We start from the raw sequence: 12,062 nt of genomic DNA, 5'->3' as shown, positions 1-12,062 counted from the left end.
ACAGTCAAAGGCTTTGGCGTAGTCAATAAAGCAAAAGTAGATGTTTTTCTGGAACTCTCTCGCTTTTTCTACGATCCAACAGATGTTGGCAATTTAATCTCTGGTTCCTCTGCCTTTTCTAAAACCAGCTTGAACATCTGGAAATTCAAGGTTCAGGTACTGTTGAAGCCTGGCTTGGAGAATCTTCAAAGGCTATTAATTCTTTTATATTTGGAACAAAATTAGTATAGTGTCTAAATACTTGTCTCAGTAGTGAAGCCCTAAATGTTTGAGCGGTTTAGTGTTCCAAGCTCCTACCTTAATAATGCATCATACAGTTTCTTTCCAAACTTTTCCTTCACAGAATGTGCAGTGTCCCTGTATGAACAGAAAGATATACAACTCAAACAATGTCAGCCTTTTAAGTCTTTCTTTGCCATGATGGTGTTCTGTCAATGTATTCTTTGAAATTGCAGATCTCTTTTATATAGTCTCTTTTGTTCTTTTCTTATTTGCCAATTTAGCCTGAGTTAACACCTCTAGAGCTGAGGTTACTGAACACCCTGACCAGTGCGGGGAGTGTAACTTTCTTTGGCTTGATGATAATCAGAAGGTTGGGGGAAGGGAAAGGGAGTGTATGTAGGTTTCCATATAATATGAGGAATTTGTTTCTGAGAAATGGAATATTTCCTGCCATATCAGTAAACAAGGATGTCACAGTCATCAGCAGTTGCAGTCCCCAGTGTGAGATGGTTGCTGCTAATAAGGAAACTCAGGAAGGAGAAGAATACCTGCCATCTAGCAGCCATCAGACTGCAGTCACTACCTACTGTGAGTCCCAAGGGAGCTCAGAATGTGAAAAACACTGAATACCAGCCGCAAATAGGTTGACGTTTCTATCAAAGGAATGTTTTCAGTGAGTCCAGATTGCTGCATCTTCCCATAAAAAGAAAAGCACTAAGTTCCTTAACTGGGGATATCTGATTTTCTTTAATTAGCAATAATCTTTTGATGTTCAGGCTACCTGCCCTTTGTTGCAAAACTTCTATATAACCTGGCTCCTCTCCTGGCCTCCTCAGAGCAGTTCTCTCAGGGCTACTTGAGATGCTGTCTCCTAGACTCAAAGTTCTAAATATTCCCAGCAAATAAAACATAACTCTCAATTTTTAGGTTGCAACTATTTTTTAAGTTAACATTTATCATTGTTGAGTCTGGCCTATTGGGAAGAGGGGGAGCACAATACTAATTTCATTACTTTGGCATATGTTTTAACATTTCCATAATAAATTTTTTAAAAATCTGACCCATCTTTAAAGATTTCTACAAAGGCCTTATCCTTCCACGGTAGCTCGTTCCAACGTTTTTATACGAACACAGTATTATAGACATGATAAAATTTAACAAAGGAGCCCAATGAGAAGAGAACCGAGTAGTATGTAAGCTATTATAATCTTAAGAGGAAAAAATAGTTCAAGGAAATAGATCAGAAATCATGCACTTAAAAAAATCCCTTTACATCTATTGCTTGAGAATATTTACAAGATGTGAGGTTACCATAGCTGTTTGCGCACTGCCTGGCCTTTCAGGGTTTCCACATTGAAATTGTTTGTCTTGGCAGGCATAATGAAAAACACCACCACGGTGACATCACTTTTATGCATCTAACGAGGGGTTAGAAAACACAACAGAGTCAGCTATCAAAGATAAAATAAACCATGTGACAGATGGACCTTAAACTGTGACAAATAGTGCTTTGAAACATCTTGAGAGAATAAGAATACTTATTTATGACTGACAAATTATACAGCAGTGTCTTGAAGCCTCTTCAGAAAATGTAAATATGACGTTCAACTAAGATCTGACAATTAACAATTAAAAATCCACACAGAATAATTTCATGGCATCCATCATCTGAAATATATAGCAATTGCTACTGATATCACTGTGGTTTTCTGTGGTTAAAAAATAACATAAAAGATAACACAAATGTGAAAATTCCAGATTGGAAAGTGAATGAGGATTTCGTTTGGGTTTATTCTACATCTTATAGCTAATTTACATGGATTTGCACAAATAGATTGTTAACATTTTTCCATTAAATGTCTTGATTCTCATGATATTGCATTTTGATTTTTTTCAACCATAAAGGAACCAGAATGGGGACTCAGAACTTTTGGTGTAGCAGTTATTGTGTCGAGCGCTTTAAACACATAAGTTAACCCAAGCCTAACTATCGCTCTCCTCATTAATTTCAAAAGAGAGGCGCAAGAGCTTTGATTCTTCTTCTGAGCTCCTATCACAGGTTATTGGCAAAGCTGGGAGTCAAACTAGTGTTTTGTTTTGTTTTTTAAAACTGATGTTTTTTTGACTCTACAACCTGTTTACTTTTCCTATTCCAAAATATTATTGACCTGAAGTTTCTCAGAAAGAAATGACATGCCAAACAGCTGTGGGAATGAAAGCGTAAACTTAAAACTGTGAACTGATGAATGCTTTTATATTCTGAAATGACTGACTCTTGAATGTGGGGTACCATCATCTAATCTGTGGTCTCTGCCCTCTGGGACCTTATATTCTATTCAAAACATCTATAGGAATCATAAAACAGGAAACACCCCAAGAGTAGGCAATGTGCTTTTATTAAAGACTAAATGTACTATACGGAAAGAAAATGTCTTATTTTGATTTCTCCAAGGATTGTAATTAACTTTGATGTCTAGAATAAGAGAAATTCACTTTTTCTTCACATCTAAAAATAAAGCAAATATTTAATAAATGTATGGATAAATTAATAATGTCTCTAGACATGCTACATTTTTATATAGTTGTGAGTCCATCTATAAAGCTTGTTAAATAGATACATATCAGAAAATACTGTGAAATAAGATTATTTCAGTTTATTCTTAAATAATCTTTCTGATCTTCAATCCTATTTTATAAGCGTGGATGTTTATTAATGTGATTTTAGTAATCTCTTAAAATACTTGGTACAGTGTATGTGCTTAGTCTTTCAGTCATGTTTGATTCTTTGCCACCCTTTGGACTGTAGACTGCTAGGTTCCTCTGTTCATGGGGTTTCCCAGGCAAGAATACTGGAGTGGGTTGCCAGTTCCTTCTGCAGGGGATCTTCCTGACCCAGGGATCAAACCTGCAACTCCTGTCTCTCCTGCATTTCAGGCAGATTCTTTACCCTCTGAGCCACCCAGGAATATCTGGGCTAAGACAGTGATAAATCAATGTCCAAGAAATAAAAACTGAACGGGAGAGTTATACAGAACTCAGGAAAGTTTAGATTGCCTCAGCATCTCAATAAAATTAGACTTCTACACTGACCTCTTCTATTTTCCTTATGTATTCTATATTTTTCTATGATGTGACAAGAATATAAGCCAATAACATTCATCAATATCTATGATGCAGTACTTCCGTGAGCACAGGTTTTATTGCTGGATTAGTTCAGAACCTATTTTAAGAATACGCCTGCCAATGCAAGAAACACAAGAGACGTGAATTTGATCCCTGGGTCGGGAAGATCCTCTGGAGAAGGAAAGAGTAACCCACTCCAGGATTCTTGCCTGGGAAATCCTATGGACAGAGGAGCCTGGTGGGCTACAGTCCATGGGGTCACAAAGAGTCAGACATGACTGAACATGCACACACAACAACAGTTCTCAACCTATTTTAAGATTCTGGGCAAATCTAACCTATTGAGCAAAAAATCATTCCATGTTTGGGAGTGGGAAACTCCTCTATGTTTCTGCGTGGTGGGACCTCTCTTAGTTTCATGGTTTGGGGCTTTCGGATCTCAGAGTAGAGGCATGGCTAGTGAGTTGGGAGAGGAACAGAGTTTGTGTGCGTCTGCCCCATTCTACGAGGGCAACTGCTTGGCTGTCAGTCATGTAGCACGTGTTTTTCTGAAGGCTTCTGGTTGGAGGGGATGGAAATGGCCAGGGCTGTCTGTGATCAGATGTCTAATACCACAAAGTTTAATACCAAGGCCCAATATTAGGAAGCCTATTAATGCCATGCAACCAAGCCATATCTCCCATTATAGTATTTTTTTAAATTAATTTTTATTGGAGTATAGTTGCTTTACAATGTTGCATTAGTTTTTACCATATAGCAAAGTGAATTAGCCATACATATACATATATCTTCTCTCTTTTAGACTTCCTTCCCATTCAGGTCACCACAGTGCATTAAGTCTATCGATTTTAAAAAAGGCAAGGTTTTGTTCTCTTCACTCTCTGTTTGCTTGATTTCTCTGTATCTTTCCATTGTTTACAAACTCTTGGGGGATAGGTGGGAAAGAGGATGCTATGTGGTCAGCTTAAAACATGGCACATATATAACATATAAAGGAAGAGAATGTGAAAAATGAATATATACGTTTATATATATGTATAACTGAATCAGGGCTTCCCAGGTGGCACTGGTGTAAAGAACCCGCCTGGCAATGCAGGAGACACAAAAGATCTGGGTTGATCCCTGGATCAGGAAGATCCTCTAGAGAAGGGCATGGCAACCCACTCCAGTGTTCTTGCCTGGAGAATCCCACGGACAGAGGAGCCTGGTAAGCTACAGTCCACAGGGTCTCAAAGAGTTGGACACAACTGAAGCGACTGGGCACGCATAACTGTATCACTTTGCCATACACCTGAAACTAACACAGCATTGTAAATCAACTATATATCAGTAGAATTTTGAAAAAAAATTTAAATTAACATAAAATATCCTTTGGGGTGCATTTCCAATAAAATTTTGCTTCTATGATTCTTAAAAAAAAAACATACTATTATATTGGCTATATACTCAATATAACATGATAAGTTTGTAGCTCTCTTTAAAAAATACCTGACATCCTAGACAAATACATGAGCAAAGAGTGTGGCAATCATATTTATCATTTTAAATATGATAATTGAAAGTCCAAAAGCATTTTAAAAATAAAGCTATCATTTTAAGTCTTCAAAATCATATATATTTTTAAAAGCCATTTAAGAATCCAGGAAGTTCTTTACTTTCCACAGAACAAAGTTCTCTATAAAAAGCATTCTTACCCTCTTGTGTTCTAGAGCATTCTTACCCTCAGCAGGAAGTTTAACCTGGATAAGGATTCTAAGAAGATGTCAGCTCCTTTGTTTGAAAACTCATACCTCCCAGCAATGAAGAGGAATAACGTTTTTTCAAGATCAAAGTCCAGATGACTAAAACAAAACAGTTTCCAATGAAAAAGAGCAACAGCAACAAAATGTACACATGAGTTCTGTTAAAGTACAAAGGGGACTGGGAAAGATAAACATTTACTTTAACAATCCTGTTTTCTCTGTACCCCAGATCCCTAATATCACAGGATAATTTTTTTTTAATAAAGAAAAGCATACCCATAGAAATGACCTCGAACAAACTCTTGGATCCTGGCCTTGTACATAGCATGGAGATTTTGAAACTCATGTACAGCTGAAAATTTCTTAACGTTCAAGCCATTTGGAGTAACTACATCTGGAAAAGCAAAGTAAAATCCTCATGGAAAAATCTCTTTTGAGAGAGGGTAGCATTGCAAAAACAACAGTATTTTGCTAGAGAAGACTCTTGAGAGTCCCTTGGGCAGCAAGGAAACCAAACCAATCACTCCTAAAGGAAATCAACCCTGAATATTAATGGGAAGGACAGATGCTGAAGCTGAAGCTCCAGTACTTTGGCCACCTGATGTGAAGAGCCCACTCATTAGAAAAGACCCTGATGCTGGGAAAGATTGAAGACAGGAAGAGAAGGAGGAAGCAGAGGATGAGATGGTTGAATGGCATCACCGACTCCATGGACATGAGTCTGTGTAAGCTTCAGGAGCTGGTGATGGACAGGGAAGCCTAAAGTGCTGCAGTCCATGAGATCATAAAGAGCTGGACACGACTTAGCAACTGAATAACAACAACAACAAGTTAGGTGTCTATTAACATTTCTAGTTTCTGACTATCATAGAATTGGAAGTTTATAAAAATCCATAATGAATTGCTGACATAGAAAATCAGGAGGATCTGACTGAAATAGCATTAAGCAATGGGTATTATGTAATAGACCAATAGCAAAAATAGTCATTGTTAAGAGTTTTCAGTTACTAATCACTTACTATGCATTAGGTACTGCTCTAAACGCCTTGTAACTCATTTAATCCCTGCAACAACCATTGGAGCAAGGTGATATTTCGGAGGCAGAAACTGAGACACAGAGTTGTTCCAGAATCTGTGCCAGAACACGTGGGTAGAGTCCATGCTGTCTGTCTCCACCTGTTTTACCCTTAACTGTGCTGTGTGCTAAACTAACTCCTTTTTTGTTTCCATTTTTTATTGGCGTAAAGTGGCTTTACAGTGTTGTGTTGGTTTCTACTGTATGGCAAAGTGAATCAGCTATATGTATATATATATTTCCTGTTTTGGGGATTTCTTTCCCATTTAGATCACCACATAGCACTGAGTAGAATTCATGTGATGTACAGTAGGTTCTCATTAGTTATCTATTGTATACATGCATGTGCGCTAAATCACTTCAGTCATGTCCAGCTCTTTGCTACCCAGTGGACACTAGCCCATCAGGCTCCTCTGTCCATGGGATTCTCCAGGCAAGAATACTGGAGTGTTTTGCCATGCCCTCCTCCAGGGCATCTTCCTGACCCAGGGATCAAACCCAGGTCTCTAATGTCTCCTGCACTGGCCAGTGGGTTCTTTACCCCGAGGGCTACCTGGGAAATCCATCTGTTTTATACACAGTAGCATAAATACGTCAATCCCAGGCTCTCAGTTCCCATCCTCTCCTTTCCCCCTTGGTATCCGTATGTTTGTTCTCTGTGTCTGTGTCTCTATTTCTCTTTCCTAAATAAAATCATCTATACCAGTTTGTCTAGACTCCACATATATGTGTTAATATATGGTATTTGTTTTTCTCTTTCTGACTTACTTCACTCCATATGACAGCCTCTAAGTACATCCGTGTTAAACTACCTCTTGTCATTTTATTTTAGTCAAATGTGTGAAGTGTTCTGTCCATAAGGAACATTGGAAAAGTAGCCCTTTATTCCAACACATAACTGATTCTTTCTGCCTAGAAGATTTTGTTGTTGGGTAAGGAGACATTTTTGATTTTTCAGAATATTGGTCTGTGTCAAGAAAGATAAAGACTGCTCAGAATACGTGATGGTAATCACCTACTGAGTTGAATTCATGGGTTATTATATTTAGAAGCAGTAAAAACAACAGACAGAAGTTAGTAGAGAAACTATTGAGACATTAGAAAAAAATATTTGAGAAACCTCAGAATGTATAATGTCAAATAAATAAGGAATGATAGAGGTATCTGCCACCTTTAATTGCTAAAGAATGTCAAGGAACAAAAAAATTACAGAACTGTGAACTTGGTGATTTTTGAAAAAGCAATTTTAGATCAAGGGTTGGAGGTTGGAAGTTAAAGTTGAAGAAGCTCTAAGTGGGAAAACTATGGATTATTTTTGTAAAATACTTGATAGCAGGAGGAAGGATGAGATTATGTAGACATCTAAGAGGGTAGTGGTTTTAAGAGAAATTTTTATTTCAGAATAGGAAAAAACAAAGCATTAAAAAGCACAGAAAGGATACTGATGACAGGAAAAAAAGTAAGATCCAAGAAACAAGTGAGCATATTGAAGCAAACTCCTGCAAGAGACACGAGTGTGAGAAGCAAAGTGGATTCAAGAGAACCTTTGGAAAGAAAAAAGAATAGCCCAGGATCTTTAGGCTGCCACTATTCAAATTCCCTGCTTCCTTTGTAATTATGTAGAACTTTGTTATGCTTTCTCTAGATGTTAAACTGGTATACAGAAGAAAGATTAATTAACTAGAGATAAGACCACAGGAATTAAGCAAGGAAAATGTATTAATCAGGACTGTTTTGTTGCAAGTAAGAGAAATCTGGGCTTCCCTGGTAGCTCAGCTGGTAAGGAAACCGCCTGCAATGCAGGAGACCCTGATTTGATTCCTGGGTTGGGAAGATCCCCTGGAAGAGGGCATGTCAACCCACTCCAGTATTCTTGCCTGGAGAATCCCCATGGACAGAGGAGCCTGGCGGGCTACAGTCCATGGGGTCACAAAGAGTCAGACCTGACTGAGTGACTAAGCACAGCACAAAAGAAATCTACTAACACTGGTTTAAGTATTACAAGGAGGAATTATTAATAGGATGCTGGAGTGTTTGATGGGAAAGATGTAGCTGGGCCGCAGGAATTAATTTAAACCATGGTCTAAATCACTGGAGAATCTAGAGTTCTCTCAGTCTGTTTCTGCTTCTTATTGTATTTCACTGTAGTTTATATTTCTTTGCATCTCATGCAACGTAGGAAGTGGACTCTACCAACAGCTTCCAAGCTTCTATTATACAAGACTATTCAAACAAACTCATCTGTTTAGACTCATTATGAAAGCAATCTGATTGAGCCAACTTATATCAGGTATCCACCTCTCGATCAACCAGCTGCGGCCAGGTGACAGGGTCATGTATTATGAACACATCTCTTGGCATTGCAACCTTTGGATGGGTCTGAGGTTTTTCCCAGAAAAACTTGCAAGAAAATCTTGGGAGAAGTAAAATAACAGGTTTCTACTAAACAGGACCAATGAGGCACTGTTCTAAGATGTAGCACTGGTGAAGTCTCACACACATTTCTGATATTTTCCTGACATTCATTTTCTTAAAATAGAAAAGTCAACTCAGCTTGCTTAAACACAGGAAGTCATCATGACAACCCAGCTCAGAATTAGAGTATTTTAAACATAGACTATTCAACAAGCACAGATTGTATACTATTATGTTCCAGATATAGCTTAGTGTTCAACAAAACTACTGAAAATGAGAATTCGAATACGTATAAAGATCTGAGTAGTGATGGTGCAGTTTTCCTCTCATTTTATGCATTTTTGTTTAAAACAAAACTATCACAGATCAGTGACAAACTCAGGGATAATAATTACCAGGTTTTCTCTTCAGCATGTGTTCTGCCTCTATTGCGGTAATTTCAGAAACTGTGGTGAAAACATGAGCACAATGGACGGAAGCGCGCTCCATGCAATACCGGTGATAAATCTGCCTTTCCCCAGCCTCTTTGTCTATGTTAAACTGTGAAAACAAAACAAACACACACACGTAGACATGTGCTTACACCAATTCTTCTACATAGGCAAAGCAAAATCACATATTTCTCACACTGTTTTTCCTTACGACTATGTGGAATTTTATGACCACAAAAAAGAAGTGACAAATTTTTATTAAACCCATCACTGAAACACAAAGCTACTTATGCTTACAAAGAGTGCTCTTTACTTTAAGCTGGGGAGATATGCAATCATATTTAAAGACAGTGGGATATGAATACTGACCTTTTATTGAAAGGATAAAGTTATAATATTGATATATAACTATATATTATGATTTTGTTCCTTAAAAACAACTAATAAAACCTGATGAATATTATTAGCTGTTTTTATTAATTGCTATATACTATGTTCTTAAGTATTTTGAAGTGAGATATTTGATGTGTTTGAAATATTCGCTATGCCTCTGTAATATTTTCTCTTTCACAAACATCAAAGCCTGCTCTTCTCCAGGAAACACGGTGGTTGAGCTTATCACAGATCACTGGTTTGCCCTTATTAGTCTACTATTAGGAAATCTCCCTGACCTCTTGACCTTTCTGAATTCCTTGGTGACTTTATTTTGAATATACATCTTATGTTTACAATTTGACCTTCAGGTTCAACTGACCTTTTTATAGGCAAGCTCTCCTTAGGACCACTCACTGTTTTGCAAATGTTAAGTTTTGTCCCAAAGAACTTTCCTGCATTCAAAATGCCTCTGAGATGGTGGTATAACTTTCTGCTCTCATTCTCTGAGTAGTATTAATCATGTATTACAAATAGGCACAAAAATACACTCAGAAAAGTATGCAGTCTATTGCATAGACTCCTAGAATTTTTTTAAACGGGAGGGGGGGTCAATTTTTCAACTTCCTAATGTTCCCGATAGTGACACAAAACTCTAAAATGCTAAATTGACTTGACTGGCAATATAGACACCACGTCTGCAAAACTCCTGACTGTATGTTACTCAAATGCTTAATCATGGTTTTTTTATTTTAACTTTTTTACATTCTTTCCTTATTTATTTTTAAAATTTGTTTGATTTTAATTGGAGGATAATTGCTTTACAGTGTTATATTGGTCGCTTGACCACTACTACTGACAGGATAATATGAAAAACATAGTTACATTAATCTAAACTGATGAAAACTGGAAGAAAGAAGTCAAAACTTTAGGTCATAGAATAGGGCAGTCTTCTAAGATAAGCAAACCCAGCTGTTTGATCACCAGGGATCTACATTCCTGTTTTTGGTAACTGTCTTAACTGGACTCCCCACAAAACTCCACCTATAACTCACCGCAGAGTTACAGCAGAAATCTGACCTTCGTTCACTTGGAGGATGGAGGAAGTGAGGCTCATAGTACAAGCAGATGCCTAGCATCCCTGTGGGGTACCTGCCACTCAAAGCTGCGTGAGGATCCCGGGGTCCTCACAGCATTTCCCAAGCAGCCCAACCTCAGGGCCACAGTGGCTGATGTCTTCCAGGCCCCTTTGGATCTTGGGTCTGTTACTTCAAAGTGGACAGACATCTGGCCTGTCCCCGCTACACTCTGATGCACTCTGAACAAAGTTAAATTTTATGAGCTCTCAGTCCCCTCAGGGGAAGCTGCGTCATGAATATTGATTGGTCAAAAGGGCATTTCTGGCATCTGGATGACAGATGAAAGGTGAAGATCAATACTTCCCATCCTTCAGCTTCAAGAGTCGGAAAGAAAGGTGGCGAGGGTGGAAGAGCTAATTACCTTATCAAGGTGGTTGTAGAAATCGATGTTAGCTGCACAGAGATACCGCCCAAGCAGTGTGGCGTGGGTGGTAAAGACTGTAGCAATGGGCAGTTTCCGAGCTCGAGAAAGGATCAGTCCAATCCCAGCTTGCCATTCATGGAACTGGACAATGACATGTCTCCCATCAGCATGGTCCGTCACCTAGGTCAGAAAAGAAGCTTGTAGAAAAGTTCAGGATGAAGTTTGATCTTGCTCATGGTCCACAGAATAAGGAAAGTTGTTATGCTTGTAAATTTTAGCACAATTAAAAGGAATCTAAATATAAACCATGCAGATTTAGCAACTATAAGGGTTTTCTAGAATTTAGCTTCCTGTTCATAAAGCCCATATGTTTATGGCTTAATCCTCTTTTTCAGTATGGATCAGATTTATTTTTGCATTCACAGAGGGGACTCCTAGAATAAATTTATAGTAGGTGCTCAATAAATATTCATTGAATGAATGAATGATTAATAGCAATAAAATTTTTGAAGTTTCACTGAGCAGCTGAATCAATTGGGACAAGCCACTTACAATCTTCTTTTTTAAATTAAAAGTAATGACTTCATGTTTTAAGTCAGTCTTACCTGGATTTTCTGCTACTTAGAGCCAAAAACATTTTTGCTGATATATTATTATTATATACATCAATATTTTATATTATAATAATATTATTTTATATTATTAATATTATTTTTAATATATCTTATTTTGTATATTATTAAGAATATGGGACTGGGGGAAGAAGAGATTTGCTTAGAATCAAATAGAAATTTAGTAACACACTGAGGACCCAGATCTAATTCCAGGTCTAACACTAGGCAAGGCACCAATTTCTTAGCCTTAAAGTTACTTTGTTTCACTAAAAATAGAGCTATCATAGGATCCAGCAATCCCACTCCTGGGCATAAGTCTGGTAAAGATGAAAACTCTAATTTGGAAGGATACACATACCCCAGTGTTCATAGCAGCACTATTTACAATACCCAAGACCCGGAAGCAACCTAAATGTCCATCAGCCAATGAATGGATAAAGACATGGCATACATATACAATGGAATATTACTCAGTCATAAAAAGAATGAAATACTGTCATTTGCAACAACATAGATGCAGTAGAGATTACCATACTAAGTGAAGTAAATCAGGCAGGTATCATTT

At 37.7% G+C, this 12,062-nt stretch overlaps 1 protein-coding gene across 2 annotated transcripts in view; it reads right to left on the bottom strand.

The window, feature by feature from the left end:
- GYS2 (glycogen synthase 2) overlaps positions 1-12,062 on the bottom strand; it is a 58,821-nt gene that overhangs the window by 26,095 nt on the left and 20,664 nt on the right. For both annotated transcript variants that reach the window (XM_070789976.1, XM_019961467.2), the window contains exons 4-9: positions 10,881-11,063; positions 8,973-9,117; positions 5,364-5,481; positions 5,066-5,186; positions 1,534-1,640; positions 298-357 (exon numbers count right to left, since the gene is read on the bottom strand). In XM_070789976.1, coding sequence (XP_070646077.1) covers positions 298-357; positions 1,534-1,640; positions 5,066-5,186; positions 5,364-5,481; positions 8,973-9,117; positions 10,881-11,063 — 734 coding nt within the window. The remainder of the gene's footprint in view (positions 1-297; positions 358-1,533; positions 1,641-5,065; positions 5,187-5,363; positions 5,482-8,972; positions 9,118-10,880; positions 11,064-12,062) is intronic.

Source organism: Bos indicus, chromosome 5 (genome assembly GCF_029378745.1).
Source record: "Bos indicus isolate NIAB-ARS_2022 breed Sahiwal x Tharparkar chromosome 5, NIAB-ARS_B.indTharparkar_mat_pri_1.0, whole genome shotgun sequence".
Classification (NCBI taxonomy): domain Eukaryota; kingdom Metazoa; phylum Chordata; class Mammalia; order Artiodactyla; family Bovidae; genus Bos; species Bos indicus.
This window is presented reverse-complemented; position numbering and strand designations above follow the sequence as displayed.